The sequence below is a fragment of the Epinephelus moara genome, chromosome 5 (assembly GCF_006386435.1).
Source record: "Epinephelus moara isolate mb chromosome 5, YSFRI_EMoa_1.0, whole genome shotgun sequence".
Lineage (NCBI taxonomy): Eukaryota > Metazoa > Chordata > Actinopteri > Perciformes > Serranidae > Epinephelus > Epinephelus moara.
In genome coordinates this window covers 34,820,707-34,840,886 of record NC_065510.1, presented here as the reverse complement: position 1 = coordinate 34,840,886, position 20,180 = coordinate 34,820,707, and the positions used below count along the sequence as shown (strand labels likewise).

General features: G+C 41.1%; 2 protein-coding genes across 2 annotated transcripts in view; one reads left to right on the top strand and one right to left on the bottom strand.

The window, feature by feature from the left end:
* The window catches only part of LOC126389793 (alpha-1,6-mannosylglycoprotein 6-beta-N-acetylglucosaminyltransferase B-like), a 157,916-nt gene extending 140,521 nt beyond the window's left edge, over positions 1 to 17,395 (top strand). Inside the window, exons 10-18 of the mRNA XM_050043670.1 lie at positions 803 to 936; positions 3,935 to 4,065; positions 4,894 to 4,899; positions 7,676 to 7,834; positions 8,050 to 8,196; positions 8,754 to 8,870; positions 12,149 to 12,223; positions 14,829 to 15,112; positions 16,317 to 17,395. Coding sequence (XP_049899627.1) covers positions 803 to 936; positions 3,935 to 4,065; positions 4,894 to 4,899; positions 7,676 to 7,834; positions 8,050 to 8,196; positions 8,754 to 8,870; positions 12,149 to 12,223; positions 14,829 to 15,112; positions 16,317 to 16,515 — 1,252 coding nt within the window. The 3' untranslated portion in view covers positions 16,516 to 17,395. The remainder of the gene's footprint in view (positions 1 to 802; positions 937 to 3,934; positions 4,066 to 4,893; positions 4,900 to 7,675; positions 7,835 to 8,049; positions 8,197 to 8,753; positions 8,871 to 12,148; positions 12,224 to 14,828; positions 15,113 to 16,316) is intronic.
* The window catches only part of LOC126389773 (myosin-10), a 667,776-nt gene that overhangs the window by 58,698 nt on the left and 588,898 nt on the right, over positions 1 to 20,180 (bottom strand). The gene's annotated exons all lie outside the window — the stretch shown is intronic.

Sequence of the window (20,180 nt, the reverse complement as noted above, 5' to 3'; positions counted from 1 at the left end):
GGCAATGGTACTACTGTACTTTCAATAAAGCAATCATACTATCAAATTCACAAAAACTCTGTCTGAATACATTGCTCTTCTTAATGGGTTCAGTTGACTATTTAATCTGCAATTTCCTATGACCTGTATCCCAAACACACACCATGTGAAACTGTACGTGGGCAACTGTGCACTCAATGGGTATGGACTAGTTCACTTATAAAACAGCAATTAATGCAAGACATTAAACAGCAGTAAAGTGACGTCCAAGACACGCAAAAGACTTAACGTTACATAATGATGGTCTAAATATCCCTCATGAAGTGAGTTGACATAAGCAGACATGATGAAGTAGCACTTATTTCATTTATGTGGCTTCCATACAGTTTGTGTCAACACAAAACAAACAGATGATATTTTTGCATTATTTTATTTTAATCAAATCCAATTAAGCATCTTTAAGCTGTGTATCGATAATAACTAATGGTTTTTAGCATTTTATAATGTACTTGCAAGCAAATCAAGGGACATTTTAAGTGCACTTTTGTTAGCTTATTATTTTGTCAACAATTACAACTCCATCTTGAAGCATCCGTAACTGCTGTATAAGTAGGTTTTACATGTTTGATAACACTGTACAGTGGGGCAAAAAAGTATTTAGTCAGCCACTGATTTTGCAAGTTCTCCTACTTAGAAAGATGAGAGAGGTCTNCACTGTATATTTTGGCTTTAATCACATAAAATGATTAACATTAGCATATTTTTTTACATGGGAGACAATAGGACCGTTTTGTTTTAAACTGGTTGTGCCCTGTCTTTACAGATGTCATATCCGAGTGATCGACACATTTGGGACGGAGCCAGCTTACAATCACGAGGAGTATGCAACGCTGCATGGCTACCGGACCAACTGGGGCTACTGGAACCTCAACGCCAGGCAGTACATGACCATGTTCCGTAAGAACAAAACTTAATGTAGAAAATCTTGATTTAATTAGTTTTTCCAACACAGTTGCCTGAATCAAATGTATTGTACATTTCTATGTTACATGTATACGTTTCACGCTTATGACATACTTTAGATTACATGAGCTGAGTTTATCATCAGGAGGAGGAGGGGATGGTAGATGGCATGACACCTATGCAAGGCAGCTGCTTAACAGTAGACCACTGTATGAAGCCAACAACAAAAGCAGATATGTTTTAATAATAGTTCAGGACATGTCCAGCTTGTTTTTAGTGACAAAAGTGGGTATTTTAAACCAAAGGATGTTTTCCTAACCCTGACCAAATGGTTTTATGCTTAAACCTAACCAGATGTTAACCACAGCAGTGTCACAGCAGAAAATTGAAAATTAAAAACATAAAGTTTCAACATATCAGCTACATGTGAAATGTACAAACATACATATCATAAATGTACAATGGCAACATTTATTCTGGTGATTCGATTGGTTGTTCTCATCCTCTGTAATACACAACACACACTGTCAGTTGCTTTACAGAACTGATAATACTGATTTACACATCACATTATAAGTAACATTTGCAAACATTTTTTTAAAATTTCATGTCTTTTTAACATGTAAAACACAAGCATTTGTATTTTATAACTTCAAAAGATGAAAGTTAGATCTCTGAATTGTCATATGCACACAGACCTGTCACCAGTTTTGACACATTTTTTTTTTCTCCACTTTTTTTGACAGGTGTGCCTGCTTGTTCACATTAATTTCAGAGCGATGTGTCTAATGCAGCTATTTATAGCGACGCCACAGCTTCAGGCTCTATCAGTTCTTTATCACGTTTTCTCTCCTTTTTCTGTTTCATGCTACACAATATGTCTGATCTGCTGTTTTCAAAGCCTTCGTTGTTGTCTGTCTCCTCGACGACTGAAACCTTGACTATTTAACTCTCCTCTGCTTTCATATTCACTACTCAACAATGCTGTGCTCCTACAGCTATAGCTGACAGGAACATTGTCATGTCAATATGTGACATACTGCAGACGCCCATGCTTCATACTGTCCTAAGCTAATATGACTGACACAACCCGTATTAACTGTTTCATACTTATGAGAGTGAAGCAGTAGCTGTTGTTTATTACTTCTACTCAATATATATGAGTGTACACTGCAAAAAAATTAAATAGTGTTAACTGTTAGGCAGTAAAAAGCTGTAAAATCATGAATGTAGTTGCGTTTGATAAGGTATACTTTAATTGATAACAGACAGCTTTCAACTGTGACCCTCCCCTTGCATTTCAAAGTCCTATTTTTGTTGGCAATCGCAAAGATAACTGGATCTCTCTCCGTTCTCTTCACGATCACTGTTCTCACAGTTACTTCAGTTGTGCTGCTATCCACCATTTATGCTACTTTGGATAGTAACAACAACACACTCATACTCTTTGGTAACTGGGGATAACTACCATTAGCTACCCGGGAAAACTAAAGCCTCACTCCAGGGCTCGAAATACTTTTTTCTTTGTACATGCACCAGTGCATGTAACTTTTAAAATTACATTTACCAAAAAATCCTACCTGCACCCAAAAAAAAAACGACCCCACTATTTGGATATTTGTCCTCCTTTATCCGCACTTCTGACACAGCAGCCGCCAGATCTGACTGAAATTACAGTAATGTACAGTGAAAGCACTTTAGATTTTATGTAGTCGCAGGAACATTTTGAGCAGCTTCTCAGCTAACTTAATTTTCAGTAATACTGTCAATATTGTATAAGTCAGCATGATGTCTTTGAAAATAAACATTGGTTTTGTTGTATTTAAACATTAAATATACTGCTGATCACCAAGTCAGCTGGCTTGACTACAGCGCTCTGTGTTCGCTGTCAGTTTCCTGTTTTTGCACGGTGTTACCAGCTATAAGTTTTTTACTGTGAGAAAATGGGTTTGTGGAGTGAGAGCATGTGCATTGCATATCTGTGTAACAAAAATAATGCCAAAGAAAATGAGAAATTATTCATTTAATTTAACAATTTTAATAGTTTATTATAGTTTACTTGGAATATGCATATAAATATAGATGCTATTGAGTATTTTACCGAAAAAGAAAAAAAAAAACATGACAGATATGGGTTTGCCTTTTTCAAGGTCTTATATAGGAAATGGCACTGTTGTTAAATCAATGAGTACCTCTTTGAACGCAGGATATTTCCAAGGTGGCAATCACTCATAAGGGCCCTGTTTTCCACCCAGCACATTGTTGTAGGACCCACTCTCTCTGTGGGCCCCCCCCACCTCACAGGCCCTAGTGCAACCACACAACCTGCACTGTCTATATTGTTACGCCCCTGGTGTCAGCTGTGTGACTCTGCTTATGGTCATTGCATGAGTTGACAGCTGTACCGAGTTATGTGCAGCAGCTGAGAATTACATGCACAGCTCAAATGTTACCTGCACTACTGTGCATATGCAGGTAGTATCTGAACCCCCACATCCACTTCCTGTTTTGGTTGCACAATGGTTGACGCACTTCCTTTGTACCATAAACTGAGCCTTTATTTTCCTGGGAGATCTTACCCACTGGCAGACAGGATTGTATAGTGGAAGAGAGGCTTATAGGGAACCAGTCTAAACGCAGATGGTGTCATTATTCTATAGCCGTGAAATTGTGCAATCAGTCTTCATAATGATGAGTTTAATGCAAAAAACTTCTTCTATCTCCACTTTAAAGTCAATACTTGGAAAACCATTCCAGTGCAGCCTAGTACTGCCAAAACCATCCCAGCCTCACAGCTGGCTTTATGACAATCACTATTTATAATACTTAGGGAGCCGATAATCACACTGACTTAGCTATTGAACTGAAACAAACAAGGATGTAGTGTTCTTTTTCTCTCTTTCCTCACAGCTTCCCTTTAACAATAAACTTTTCTTTCTCTCTTTACTACCATCCTGCTGTTCCTCTCTCTCACACACATACACACATCTAGCTCACACACCAGACAACTCATTTATGGGCTTCGTTTCGGAGGAGCTGAATGAGACAGAGAAGAGGAGCATCCAGCAGAACAAAGTCAACAACATGGCTGTAGTGTACGGCAAAGAGGCCAGCATGTGGAAGGTACAGACAACAAATCAGTGAATGCTTCTATGCACACCATTAATGGATTTCCTGGAAGGCCTCAAAATATATACAGCAAAAACACACAAACACACCAACTGTATATATGAAAATGTACAGATATATAAGCATGCACGTACATTCAGGTAAACGTTGCTGCTTTACACTTGCATCCATACACATGGAAAACATCACACAAATGCAAACATACATGAACAGGTTTCTCTGTTTCTTTACAACAGGTTAGTTCTGAATTCCTCATACAGGAGACTCTTTCAATATTGATAGACACACACACACACAGTGGGACCGACAATATACTGCAGAGTTAACAGAAAAATCCAGTGACAGCGTTTTGCACACCCCCGCTGTTTGCACCATTACAGCTCAGCTTCATGCGGCTCTTTATACACAACTGTACAGCTTTAACTTACAGGCAATTTTCCTCTCCAAAGCTGCCGGCTTGTTCCACTGCATATTGTTGAGCAGCATGTTGTGCCCCCATTGTTAAAATGACTACAAAGATAAGGTATTTTGCTGCCACTACTTTCCACTGTGTGTTTGTACTATTCCCTGGATTTCTTTATAGTTGTGGCTTGTGAAGGAGACGAGCACAGATGGGAGATGGGGGGGTGATAAAAGTATAATAACCTGGTGAAAAGGCAGAAAATGTATAGTAATGTGTATTTTCTGTCTCCCCTTTTGTCTCTGTTTTCACCATTGTTGTGTTTTTATATACGTTTTTATCTGATCTAATTTTCCTATCTCTGTCTCTCTTTCTTTATGTCTTTCTTTCTTTTGTGGTGAATCCATCTGGATGCTCATTAGCTTCAGGTAAGAGCCTGTTACTCTCACCCTATATTCCTCTCAAGGCCATCTCACAGCCTACACACATGCAAAAAGGCAGCTGAGCTGTTTACATGTTAAGGAATACACACATGCATTCATACAAACACAGTTATTGTCAGTATGGGATCCGGAAAAGTGAGAAGCACTTAAATGCACTGCAGCATTCACAGCGACAGCCATCACTCTTCAGGAGCTTTACGTGTAACAGCGATTATCTCTTTATACTCTTACTTAAGGCAGCCAGTCATTTGAAGGATGTAAGCTTTGTGCTGTAACACAACGATTCAATTTCTTAGAGCTTCCAATGCAGCACTAATGACGATGCTGGTCTTCTCAAGTGTCTCCCACATAATTTATAGTTATTATTAAATCATTTTGTGCTTCGCCGGCTACAAATGTGAAGCTTGCTTTTGTCTACCTCTGTCTGATATCAAGGAGCCATTGTTTCTGAAATTAACAAGAATCTCATGTGGTCATTCTGCCACCATTTTCTTTGTCAACGACTAATGTGGTGTGCGAGAATGGAAGGCTTGACAGGCGTATGAACAGTAAGGAGAGGCTCAGCAAACATGCTTCCTTTTTGTAATCGTACCCTTCTGACATGCTGTGCAAATTGAACTCAACATGTTAATGTCCCGCAAACAATTTTCTTCAATCTACATTACAAGAAATGAGGTGAGGGATAAAAACCAGCACAGCAGAACATACTTATTACCAGTCCTAATCCAATGCATGTTAAGAGAGTTGGCGTAGACACACACACACACACACACACACACACACACACACACACACATAGCTGCAAGTGCAGGTTATGGAATTTGCACTCTTTCACACCCATGTTTCTCCTTCTGCTAATTCATGTTGTCTGCTGTACTTAGCGCTTGAGCTAATCTCCTAATTGGCTGGGAAAATCCTCACAGAGGAAGCTATCGATCGCTACAGCCTCCAATTACGGCTGTGGGGGGCCACACGGTACAGGGATACAGTAAGCTGCTCCACGCCAGACGGCAGAGTCAATACTCTGGCCCGGGGTTATGCTCCATTCACATGATTCAGTTTTGGATGTTAACTGATGCTGGTTGGTTTTTGTTCTTCCAATCATCAACGCTGACTTTAACAGCATGCCTCTCTGGCTCTGTCCTCTCACATCGTTTCATGTTTCTACTCTCTAGGAAAAAAAGCAGAGATGAATGCACAGCTATGAGTCACTGCTAGTAATGGCTTCATCACACCTGTCACACCCACACAAGCCCCAGCACAATCAGTTTGTAAAGAAGATACCTATCAGCTGAGCGTTGCACTGAGTTCAATGGCATTTTTTTCTTCTTTTAGTAAACATTGACGTCAACATTTCTGTTGATTTCTGAAACAGTGATATTCTGTTACTCTAATACAAAGGCTTTTAAACAGATTCTGCATCTTAGAGTCAGTTTTAACCGGGGATGTGCCAATCCAATACTCAGTTTGGGTGTTTGTCCGATGCTAACCAAAATCACTGGATTGGATATCTGACAAATTTTAAGCCTTAATAAAAGAGTTATATCGAAAATCACCCTTTAAGGTTGTTGTGAATGTAGAAATTAGCTAGAGACAAAAACTGTTTTGCACCAGGCTGTAAACATGTTTATTTCTGCTGTAGAGTTTCACATGAGTGTCTATGGGGATGGATTTGCTTTTGGAGTCAGCCTGAAGTCACCAAATCAGGAATTGCAGTTTTTGGCAATTCTGCATTGGCTTAATTTTTCAGTTGAGGTTGCCGCTTGATTGGTTTCGGTGTTGGCAGTTACTCAAGGTTGGGGTATTGATATTGGTATCAGAAATGAAAAAGTCGTGTCAAGCCATCCTTAATTATAACCCCTTTGCAGGGAAACCTCTCATGAGGTTATACAATTAGCAGGTCACGACTATCCAATGTGCTTCGAATAGGAGTCTTACAAATCGAAAGGAAAAAAAAAATAAGAAAATGGGAGTACTAGCCATAGTAGAGAGCGGTTCAGGGATTAGACAGAGGTCATTTTCATTCATGTGCATGTTTACCATTCACAACCTGCAGCTGTTAGTTTCTCCTTTTTATCTCTCAAGTCAACTCTGAAGTCTCCATCAGTAGGACTTGTTTTTTGGTAGGACTGTCTCACAAAAAATCCCACACGCTTAAAGTAGATGTCAAAAAGAGTTCTAAATACATATATACATACATTTACTGTTGCATTAAGTAAGAAGAAATCTTCATGGAAATGACCCAAAAGCTACAGCTGCAATGATTAATTGATTAGTTGCCAACTATTAAATCAATCGCCAACTAATTTGATAACAGATTGATTGGTCTGAGTATTTTTTGGAAGAAAAAAAAGGGTAAAATTATCTGATTCCAGCTTAAGTTAACTGACAATAAAAATAATCATTAGTTGCAGCCCTGCTGAAAGCGCTAGTGTAGACAAAAGTTGCGTTCATGTGCAAAAGTTATTTTTTGACGATGTATTCACCACACATGCAGTCTTAGATTTGGAGACAAACATGGATACACTGTACTGTACAAACATACTGACGCCAAAGTCAGACAGCTACGCACACAGACAGCAGACAGCTCACACAATGATCAGACACAAAACAAACACAGCACACTGTACTTGGACACAGATTCTTTAATCATATTCTTCTCTCTGCTGTTCTCCTCTGACACACTCTTTTCCATACACCCTCCTCTCTTCACCCTTCACCCTGCATCTCAACAACCCATCTTTTTCCCCTCCTCTCCCAGCAGGGTAAGGAAGGTTTCCTGCAGATTCTCCACAGGTACATGGAGGTCCACGGCACAGTGTACTATGAGACCCAGAGACCTCCGGAGGTCCCGGCCTTCGTGAAGAACCACGGCCTGCTGCCCCAGCATGAGCTGCAGCAACTGCTGCGCAAGGCCAAGGTAAGACAGTGAAGAAAATATTACCTACATTCATACTTCATCTGCTGAATTCTCATTCTGAGTGTGCACAGACTCTTCGTCTGCAGCTTCAATTTGACAATACACACATTTATCCAGAAACTGATTTTGGTATACACTTACAACACATGACAATACTGATCCAAAAACCATGTTGAAGCATGATTATATAATAACATTCCCTGTTGTGTTTCTAGCTCTTCATTGGCTTCGGTTTCCCATACGAAGGCCCGGCCCCTCTGGAAGCAATAGCCAATGGCTGTATCTTCCTGCAGCCCAAGTTCCAGCCGCCTCACAGCTCACTCAATCATGAGTTCTTCAGAGGCAAGCCCACTTCTAGAGAGGTGAGCTCATTATGTCCATTACTCCCCCACCATTAGTCACTGATGAGAATATTTTGGCTAGCGCGGTTTTCACCACCAGCCAAGTTGCAAAGTAACTTTATTCCTCAGTAGATCTTTTAAAAGAACTGGCACGAACTGGAGGTGCAGACAGAACATGTTAGCGCTTGTTAAGAGGCAGGAACATGGCGTGCCTGGTACAGCGTGATCTATGTTGCTATTACTGACGGTTCACACAACTTTGGAGAAATTCTTTTTCCTCAGTACATTCTTCTGGCCAAGTGTGTTCTTTATAGCCCTGAGAGGAACAACTTTCAAATGCTAAGACTAAGTGATACACTGCCCCTGCTCTAGGATGTTTTTATTTTTCGACATGTAAAATGATCATTGAGATATGCATTTAATGCACTCAACTACCCCCCAAATCAAAAACACTTTATTATTACTGACAGCATCCTCATTACTCTAATAAAAAGTTACAATTACCCTTTCATTAAGACATTAATTTTCGACATACAGTATTTAGCTCTTACTGTATGCCCTGCATGTGTTTCCTATAGGTGTCCTCCCAGCACCCGTATGCAGAGCAGTACATCGGCAGACCTCACGTCATGACAGTGGACTACAACAACTCCCTGGAGTTTGACTCTGCCATCAGGGAAATCATGAGGACCCAGGTACTCTCACCCACTGTGCACTGTCACTCACATGGATAGAAAACCACACATGCATTGTACGCTGGTGCTTTAATTCTCTCTGATGCATCTAAGCTGTCAGGCAATGATGTTAAATTGAAACTGAAAAGCCTTTTATTTCCATTCAGCTTCTCCTTCAGTCAAATCAGTCATCTGCATCATAAATGTGAGGAGATGTTCTGCACTGATACCTCGTGAAATCATCATTGTTGATTTGAATATGAACGCTGGAGGCTAGCTGGGATCTTATCAATCAATTCCCTGATGTGAATCTGTTTGGCATGAAGTAGGAAGATAAAATATAAAAATACAATTCAGAGTTGTGATAATAATCTATTTTTTTACTCAGTGCGGTTAGATTTTTAGATGTCCTTGCTCTGTTTTCTCGCAGAGCTGTGATGTAGTTACAGTACTGGACCTCTTGTTGGCGCTGTGAGCTCGATAAAGTGTTTTCAAACTTTGACAAGCAGCACAGTAGCTTTGCCACAGTGGCACTGTCCAGAGCGACTTTGCCAGTATGTAGGTAGCAGTCTGATATTGCAGAGAGCTGAACTTTTCCACGCAGGAAATGTGGGCCAATGGAGAATATGAGGATGTTAGGGACTGCCAAGAGTGGGAGAGAGGTTAATTAAGGAGTCACCCGGGGAGATTAAATCTTTCTAGAAAGCACTACAAAGGGGGAGTAAATGGGAAAAGAATGGAGAAAGAGAGAGATGAACATAAAGACAGAGAAACAGAAAGATTGAGAGGGAGTCTGAGGCCCACATCGACTAAATGTCTGCGTTGTCTCGAAAGCCTTCTGTTCTCATTAAAATAGAAGACAAGCCTGGTTGGCACATTTTGCACTCAGACACAGCATAAATCACATAATCTCAAAAAATAAGTTTACATTTCAGGTGCATCAAGTGCATGAAATTGATACTCTGAATGAGAGATACAGCAGTGAATCACAATTCTGTACTAGTAGTCTAGAGAAATATTGTCTCAGGCAGTGTGCCTACAAATGTATACTGCAAAAAATTTACTTTGTGCCATTACAAATGTAAAATAAAAATGGGAGATACATTTACAGCACCTTGGCTGTTATTTTCAGATCTGACAAAGTGATGTTTACAGCAAAAGAAATCACAATACTGTCGCAAAATGACATCACACGACTCATAATAATATGGCTTTGGTATTATTTCTTTCCATTTAAGCCATTTAGAAAATTGCATATTGTATTTCGTAGAAAAATCCGCAGCGGCGCTCCAACAAAGCATCAATTTCAACTGCATGAAGGGCACGGAGGGATCATGTGCAGTAGGAAGACAGCTGTCTGCGTGATCCCTTAAACGTTCTGTAATAGTTTGTGCCTTGTGCAGATTAGAAGCAGCGTGCATGGAGATTAGAGGAAAGGTGATATCTGTAGTCATGGTTGTGTGTGGAAGTGTGTGTGTGCGGCTTTGTGTATGTGTGTGTCTTGCTCTCATCTCTGCGTCTTGTCTGTGTTGTCAGACAAGCTACAGTTCAGCAGCCCTGGCTGACTGCTCTGTCTGCGTCTGCACTGTCAGACCACTGAGAGAGAGCTGATGGACCCCTTCACCCTTCACTGGAGCCACAACGCCCCAGCAAACACACACACACACACACACACACACACACACAGTCAGATAATATTCTTCTCCTTGCATTTATCCAAACACAAACACATAAGCACTATTGGAGAGACAGTGACATTGCATAGATCAGGCACATCAGCACACAGAGCCTCACCCACACATTACAGCCATTGACTTCAAGACACACAAGTGTGTGTGTGTGTGTCTGTGTCTGTGTCTGTGTCTGTGTGTGTGCGTGCGCGTGCATGCGTGGCAGAGGCTCATGTTCAGCCATGCAGGACAAAGCAATCTCTGACTGGCTGACAAGTCCTCATGTTCCAATAACTCCTTTCTCCATCTTTCTTTCTTTCTTTCTTTCTTCTTATCCTTGTTTTTTATGCCCGTTCCTTCCTCTGTTCCTCCTTTCTGTCTCTGTCTGCTTTTTCCTCCATCCCTCTGACATGTTGTTTGCAGTTGAAGATCTTTGCAACTTTGGCCAAAATCGTGGTTCACGTGGTTTCATGCTGTAGGTGATTAATTTGGTGTTCGCAGTAACAGAAGGAGAACACCACATGCAGAAAGTTTGAGAGGTTTATTTTTTATTTTTTTAAAAAGAAACTGCAATTTCTTGTGGTACATGTTTTTGGCTTGTACGCTGTCAACTGTGTTTATTTAAAACCAATATGAAATCTCCTTAAGGCCACTCCTGTAAATGAGAACATGCTCTAAGTCACCTTGCCTGGTTAAGTAAAGAGAGAAGTGACAGAGAGAAAAGGAGGAACTCTGTTACAGTACATTGTTTGAGCTCATGTGTCTGTCCCTCCAGTGCACGTGTTTACGTTCATCTCCGGCTTACAGAGTAGATTAACATAAGGCTTTGATCAGATTTGCAGTGTGCGTAACTTTTTAAAATTGCATCATCCCTGCACACTTGCTTCTCAGTGATTTTCACTCAAAATGGGCCAAGTCTGATTTCACACATGGTTGAACATCAGACTGCTTTGATTTCAGATTGGAAATTCAATTTAGTGAGTCGTGTATCATTTACAAAGGCAGGTCTTTTGCATTAGGGCACAAAGACCTGCCACTTCGATGTCTGCTGTTAGCCTTTGACCGTTGAGAAAAAAAAAACCTTTCCATTTGTCAGACTTTTGCAACAGCTTCCTGTAAGTCAATCACAGAGTTTTAATTGCTGATTTCCAATTAGCATATCTACAATCTAAAGCTGTTTTTTCATCAGGTAATTCAATTTGTATCAATCCAAGCACTGCAGTTGCAGCCATGTTACATCCATCCAGGTTTGTGTCAGACAGTTTTGTTAGAGTGTGTTAAACTTATGGTATTATCGGCATTAAACATGAGAATATATAGCCTATATATACATAGTGTTTACAGCTCATCTCTAATTAGGCCTGTCAGAAGTGTGCCTTAGTTATAAAACCGGCACATCACAGCAGGAGATGATCTATTGGTATGCAAATAAAGCCTAATGAGTTTCCAAGCAGTGACACACTGTGATTAGGCCTCACAGGAATCTGCTGAAATGAAATGAGGAGAAGAGACATTTTATTGCAATTAATGTGAACAATGAAGTGACGGCAACAAAAGTGTATTTTCACATGCCCAAAATTTGGAAATAATAATGAGGTGTGTATGTCTGTCTCTGTGTGTCATTTTCAGGTTGAGCCATATCTGCCTTATGAGTACACCTGTGAGGGGATGCTGGAGAGAGTTCATGCCTACATACAGCATCAGGTGAGCCTCAGTCCACGTCAAGACAGATGTACACAGAGCGCTGAACAAAACACACACATGCAGAGATGCTGTCTTTCAGTCGCTGTGCACTCTTTCACCAGCTCTCAAACTCCCCACTCTGTTTAATATTTCATCACTGTGTGCATTCAACACCCGGAACATGGTGCGACTCTGCCTGTGTGAGTGTGTGTGTGTGTTTCAGTGCTCCACGTATGTAGACTTGTGATTAATCTGCACGCTAACTCTCATTACAAAGCACATATCTGCCCTCCGGCTTTAAAGCAGAAGGTCTCCTGACACTAATGAGGAGGGATGAGTAAGGAGAAAGAGCAGAGGTGTGGGCACCATGATGATGATGGAGGGCCAAGATGAAAGAAAGATTTTTTTTTTTAATAATCCCACACTAGATGTCAGACAAACTGCAGAGGTGTCTCTCAACAACCCTTTGTCTGCTCCTGACTGGCAGCTGGTTTGGATGCAGCACTGCTACACTGTTAGAGGAGAACCAGGAGAAACTTGAGCTAGATTTTTTTTTTAATCAAGGTTTAACACAGAGAACAGAGTTTACAGTAAATCAGCCTGTGTACTTTCTCTTGTGTTTTTATTTCACTTAATCTACTGCACCAAAGAAAACATATTTGTAAGCACATGTGCATTAATAATTAAAAGGGCAGTCAGAGAGCACAGACTTCTGTCAAGGCATGTCAAAGGCACGTCTTCTATGACATGCAAATCTGCAAGTTCCATTACTATAATATAGTGGTATATATAGTGATTGTGTATGCCTGGATAATGACTGCTTTCCGTATGAAGTTTGAGCACCTACATGTTGAGGCAACTCAAGAGGATTATTGGGGCCCGTGAATGTGGATTGTGATATGGAGTCATCATATTTATTGTGTGTTGTCACTGCTGAACTGTACCACCATCTACTGCATTTTATGATGTGTAGCATTTGTTGTACCGAGGCAAAATGTTAACAAACTTAAACAAACATTAAAATCTGTTCCAACATTTAAATGGTTCTCCCTTGGCCCATGCCACACCCTCACACCAAGTTTCATTAAATCAGGCCAGTAACTTTTCAGTCATCCTGCCGACAAACAGACAACTGAACTGAAAACATAGCCGTCTTGGCTGAAGTGATAATGATACACTGGTATGCTGTGGCAGCTAAGGCTGATTAAATTAGGACCTTGTTCTTTTAAATTGCTTCACACTTTCGAGAGTGTTTTTACAAGTTGTGATATTTTATTTCATTGCCTCCTTTGTAAAGCAGCACAGTAGAGCTCTCTGAATTGCAAATCAACTTGTCTTGCATTGACATGCTTTTACATTTCTGATACAGATAAAAAAATATTAGTAGTACAGTAGTATCAGTGCTGTTAGTATAGTATTAACATCCTTAGTGTCACCCCCTCCATTGTTTCCAATGTAAACCCACACTTGCTGCCATATTTGTTTATCTGTGAACTTGACGCCACAGTCGTTTGACCATGGCAGCCAAAGAAACCAAACCATGGAAAACAATGCAGGAATGAAATTACTGTTATCTGTGTCTCCTCAGTTATGCTTAGCTCACACCTTCACTGGAGCCATGAACAAACATATTCATTGCCAAAAGTTGTCTTGGAGTAACATCAGCTTTGATCATTCATCATCCAGTCTCTGCCAATAAATACTTCATGATATCAGTTAACTTAACTTGCATATCAACGGCATGTTATATCCTTTATTTCATGATACCGATACAACCTAGTGAAGTATGTGGGTAGCAGCATCCTGCAGCATAGGATCCAAGCTGTTAGTAGTCTTGGATATAGCCAGCAGCTGTGGTGGTGGAGAAGCTCCCTCTAACCGCCCATCCAAAATACAGAACACTGACATCACCTGGCAGCAAACACATCAGTAACCACTCAGTGTCTCAAAGAACCTTTGCTGCTGAAGGATAGCTTCACATTTTCTTTTAAACAATAGTCAGGTGTCCATGAAACAGTTTCTACTTGCTGTAATCCTTCCTCCCGTTCAAACTGGCTGCAAAGAAAATCTCTTCGTAAAGAGATTCCAGTGTAAGTGATGGGGACAAAATCCACAGTCCTTGTTCCATACAGAAATATATTTCAGCCAGTATGATGTTTCAGAGGTCTGAAGTCATGTGAAGTGGGTGTCTTACCTCTGCTACTACTCAGCAAAGAAACACTGACTAGAGGAATTTGGTATGAAAGACACTGTAATTTTTGAATATCCACACTTAATTTGACAAACTTAGACTGCTGAAGCCTCATGATATAAAGTGTGAAATGCATTTTTGCCCAGAACAATGACAGCGGATTTGTCTCCAATTACTTGAATTTGCATTAAGAAGGGACTCTGAGGGGCCAGTATGAACAAGAAGAATGATTACAGCAAGAAAAAACTGTTTCAATGTACATAGGGGTGTGTGAGCATTGTTCTAAGACAAACTTGTGAACCTGTACTTTAATATTGGTTTTAACCGAGCTGCCTCATTATTCTGCCTGCACATTCTTACTGTAGGTATTCCTCCCGTAGTCGACCGCAGTAAAATGATTGCACAAAGTAATGTTCCCATATCTTTCACCTCCAGGACTTCTGTGCCCCAGAGCCTCCCTTCACTCCAGCCAACCTCTCCAGACAGGGTTCTGCTGGTGGCGGCAGGATTACGGGACCTCTGTTTGTGCCTCTGCCCAATTCCACAGCCCTTGGCTGGGCGTCCAATGTGACGGCTCCCACTGCCTGGCCTCCTCTCAGCTCCCTCAGGCTGCTCGTATCTCAAGAGGGCCAGTCCTGCGTGGAGGCATGCCACTCAGATGGTTTCATCTGCGAGCCTGCTCACTTCCGCTTCATCAACAACAAGGAGGCCCTGCGTGGGTAAGTCAGCCTAAAGTATATATGCGTTACATAGGGACCACCTGGCTGAAATACGCATATGTACGCTCTTGCTGTCTGTCAACCAAACTTTCATGAAAGCTCAGTCCCAAGCAAGCAACAAGCAACCTTTCTTTACACAGATACACCACTCCTTCAGTTTACCCTGAGGCAAAAAGAGAGGTGATTTCTACCATTCCTAAATATGTGTTGATATTTTTCGATACAGTAACAATTCCTCCATCGCAGTCCTTCTGTTGTGCCCACAAAATGATTCTGATGGTGTGACGTGTCGTGTACTCACTCTCTTAGCTTTTCCTGCAGAAGATCATATGTCGTCAAAACATTGTCAGTCATGTCTGTACAGAGCATAAAGAATTGGAAACAAACAAGCAATTTTGGGTATTTCTTCATCTTTCAGCACAAAAATCAAAATCCCCTCAAAGAAAAATCTGTATCTAAAAGGCTCCTGGTGGTTACACTTCATCCAAACAAAGTTATTGCCTCTAAGTCTATCATGCATTTCTGCACTGCCCAGACGGATAACTTCTCTTATCTTAGCTGACACTAACAACAGGTGAGGCTGAATCTCACCAGGTATTTATTGAGTTTACTGTACCAGCTCCAGGCAGTAGAACCAGAAACTTTTCAGGAGCTCTGAGACTGAAAGCCTGCTGGTGTTTGAGTCTCTCCTCCACCAACTGCTTTCAGCTCCGGCTCTTATTCTTTGCTTTTGTTTCATCCTCCAAGTATCTTTTGTGTTTACTTCTTTGCCGCCCTGTCTCAGTTTACAGTGCCGCTCTCCTTTTGTTTCTGTTCTGTTACTCCTCCTCGTAGCTCAGGTCTGTTTTTGACACAAGTTATCTTTCTCACTCTGACATCTCGTACGTGCCTCGCAGGGTTTTTTTTCCCCAACTTCCCTGTCACTTCTCCACTAAATTTTATCATTCTCTTTTCAAATTGGCATCTGTAGTGAGATGAAAGTGATGAAATTTCTTTTTCTTCCTGTCTCTGTTTTCCATTTATTTTAAGGTTATGCCAATTCCACTATCCTGTTACATGTCTCAAATAAAAATATCTTTTATGACTCATATTTTCCAAGTTATTCTTTCAAGAACACACCAGAACATTTTTCTCAGTCATTAACCCCAGTGAACTGTTATTTTCGGCAGCTCACAGACCTCTGCTCCTCTGTTTCACCCCTCAGACTGGAAGTGCAATGCGAGGTGGTAGACTCCGAGATCAACCACATCCTTCCGGCCTTCTCTGTGGTGCGGCGGGAGTGCGGCCTTCAGCGGGAACCCCTCCTCTTCAGCTGTGCAGGATACTCCCCCAAATACAGACGTCTTTGCCCCTGCAGGGACTTCCGCCGTGGCCAGGTGGCACTGTGCAGAGACTGTCTATAATGACGGGACAGGTGAAGGACAGACACACAAGAATTATTCACAGATTGGCAGGGGGGAAAGGGACACTGGAAGGCACCCACAGGCCAGAACGGGTGTAGAGCTGTGACAAATGCTCCCCTCCAAAAACAGTAATGTAGGATAATGAGGAGCAGGCGTGCATGGATTTGAAGAGGTGAAAGTAGGCCTGAATAGCTGTCAGGTTGTAAGGGAGGATTTAGGTTGATTGCAGTTATTATAACGGCTGTTATATTGTAACTTGCTGGAGATAAAAAGCGGTAAGACTTCCTAGAGCAGGACTGCAATGATACCAGGGTAACTAGGGCAAAGGCTGAGTTAGCACTGAGTACCAACAAACCTTCATGTCAACCCTCTACAGAATATTAGTTTCTACGAGAGGTTTACAAGTGATATGATACGCAACATTTTATTTCTGGAACTGTGTCGCACCGAAAACAAGGTGTTTAAGTTGGAAAATATGCACATGAAGAAGCATGTGACTGCAGAGAAACTCAGTATTGGGACTATAGTGTCACTCCATGACAGAGTCTTCAAATATCTCGGCTTGGAGAAGGCAACCTCGGGTCAATATCCAATCTCCTCTCTGCACTTGGACAAAGGATGATGGACAACCAGGTTATCTCCCCTCGCTTTTACTCCCGTCCTCCAATGATGGACAGAGTAATTTATCAGACTGAACCCCAAGTCTGAGGCAACATCGGTCAATGCAATCATCTCTTGTCACAAAAAGAAAGAAGGGGGAGGAGGACAGAGGACAAAAATAAAGGGTACAAGATTATTTTTCAATAAATAAGCTTTTAGAGCTCTCAGTGGGATTTTTAAAGAGTCCTCCGGGCTTTATGATGGGAAAATAATCATAAAATAAAAAAATCAGAACGAATCAAAGTGTCGGTTTTCTGTTGTGTCTAGTCTTCACTCAGTTCTTTCTATCTTTTTGTTTGGAGTGTTTCTTCTATTTTTGCTCCTACACCCATCTGTTACAGTACTCCCACTGTTCACATTCATCTGCATTTCCTTCAATCTGACTGCAGGGAGAAATGTGGAAAAACATGGAGAAACATGGAGGCGACAGCCAGCACAGGTCGAAGCTGTCAATAAGAAGTGACAGAGGGGGAGAAAAAAATCGGATCTTAGATGAAAAGCCAGTAATTTGCTGGAAGTCAACAATGTGCTTTTACTTTCCTAAGAGACACAGGACTTCACTTGTAAAGCTAAAATGGCAGGGTTATAGAAATTACAACACTTTATTATGGAATAACTGCTTGATCAAAAACTGAAGGCAATAGTTTAATGACTTTTTAAAATGTAATTCTGTATGAGACATTCAAGAGCATTAATACAGCAGCAAACCACCATTTGCTATGTAAAGATATAGTGAAGTGATGGTGTCCTGAGCAGAGAATGAAGTCACGCTACCTCTGTGTGTGTTGTAATCTGGGCCTCTCTGCGGCTTGCTATGGTCATCCTGTCCGGCTGCAGGTGCATGTTAGTGCACCTGTGTATCCCACTGGCTAGCTCATCGCTGCCGCTTTCCACCAGCTCATACAGCAGTTTCTGCTGACATCGGGATGACATCATCACCAAAGCCTCCATTTCCCTCTGGTTTACACTGTTAGTTCTGTCAGCACTGTTGCAGTTGTTTTGCGCTGTTTATGGAGTTAGCACAGTTAGCTGCTAGCCGCACGCTCAGCCGCCTCCATTTTGAGAACCTTTCCAGACGACTCATGTGCCTTGAATTTTATGCAGAGCCCTTTTAAGCATATTTTAACTGGTAAATCAGAGCAGCTGTAACAGCCTGGATTATGGTTCAGTGAAAAAGCTGTTCAAGAGCGCAAAAGCATTGTTGGCACAGCTGGTGCAGACCAAAAACAGAGCCAAAAGGAAGTGAACATTAAACTGCTTAGATTATAAAAGAGTATGATCCCGATAGTGATGACAAACACCTGGTAGCATCTTGGTCAGATTAGCTGTGATCCTTCCACACCATGTTTTCACACCGTCCTCCGGAGAGTTTCTGAGATATTCAGACGTCCTGGTTTGTCCAGGTCAGTCCTAATTAATGGCTCTATGTCCAGGTGCTCCAGATCTTTGACATCTGTGTCCTCCTTCTCACTACATCTTCCGAAAGCCTTCAAGTACACTGTATTCTCCCCTGTGCAAACTGAGACAGTTTTTATTTCTATAAAACCAGTAATTAATAGCTTATTTTTTATTATTTCAAGGCGCTTTTCATGATTTAGTATATTTCACATTAGGCCTATGCAAAATGCTTAATTCTAGTAGGACCAAATTGCCACCAGGATGAGTCAGTTTAAATTTAAAAACCTTCAGAAAGTTTTTTCAGTTTAGTTTTTGGTGTAGAAAGCTTGTTTTTTGTTTTTTTTACTTTTTTTCGAGCCAGACTGGATTAACCACAATAGTAGTGAAGGCCATCCAATCAATACACAGCTCTGTGATTAACTATTAAATGATGACCTGTGTGTCATACATATCAAACATTTGTGTGTGTGTGTGTGTGTGTGTGTGTGTGTGTGTGTGTGTGTGTGTGTGTGTTGGAGAGACAGAGAGGCGCTCTTGGTCTAAATCCCAGTGACTAAAGTAGAATTAAATGAATAATAAATCACAAGTGTGAATGCCAAAGTAGATTCATCAAATCCTCATTGACCTGCACCAGCATGGGAAAAAAAAATGTCAGCCCTATTCACCAGCACATTGTGATTTCAATTTAACACCAGAGGCAATTCAAATTGCAATGAATACTTTTCATCTCTGCAATTCATCCATCTTCTTGAGTGAAATATTTACAATGATCATAAAAAAGCACTTAGGCCCTGTGCGGAAAATCACTTCTTTCTCTCTGTGAACTCGGCACATGAGAGCAAGCTGCGGCCAATAGAGCAATTCCAATATCAAATGGATGAGCATTATGTGTAAGGACATTGCATCATAATTATTCACGTGAATTAAAAGCCGGGCACATGCTGCATTGGCTATATGTTTTGACAGAAACACAGTACAGTTTTTTCTCCAGTATCACCTCGTAGCAAGCGATTAAGTTTAGGGACTTAAGATGTTTTGGAATAAAGTAATAGATGAACACTTTGGGAAATATGCTTAGGTAAATGAGAAAATTGTTACCACTCATATATATGTCTGTTCATAATGAAGTCGGAGCAGGAGATAATTAGCTTAGCTTAGCACAAAGACTGGAAACAGAAGGACACAGCTAGCTTGGCTCTTTACAATAACAAAATCTGCCTACCAGCACCTTTTAAAGGTCACTAATTCACACCTTCTATCCCTTCTGTTTTATCCAAACAAAAACCAACATTTTAAAACAACATGGTGTGTTTTTATGTAGGTTATGCGCCTGGCTTTTTTTGGCTTGCTGCAGTAGCTTTTTAAGCCCAGTTCAGACCAAAGATTCCCAACCAGATGTAACCTTTAGGAATGTTGCAGAGAAAAGCTGCAGCAGTGTCTGAGCTCGACTCAGGCTGGCTGATGGTGTTTCCTGCGACTCAGCTTGTCAAGTCACCAGCAGCTGGTTTTAGAACGCGAGTTTCAACAGCCAGTCAGCTTGCAGTGAAGTCAGCTGGTAAAGTCAGTTGCAAACTTTCAGCAGACGGTGTGTTCGCTTGCTGTGGCAT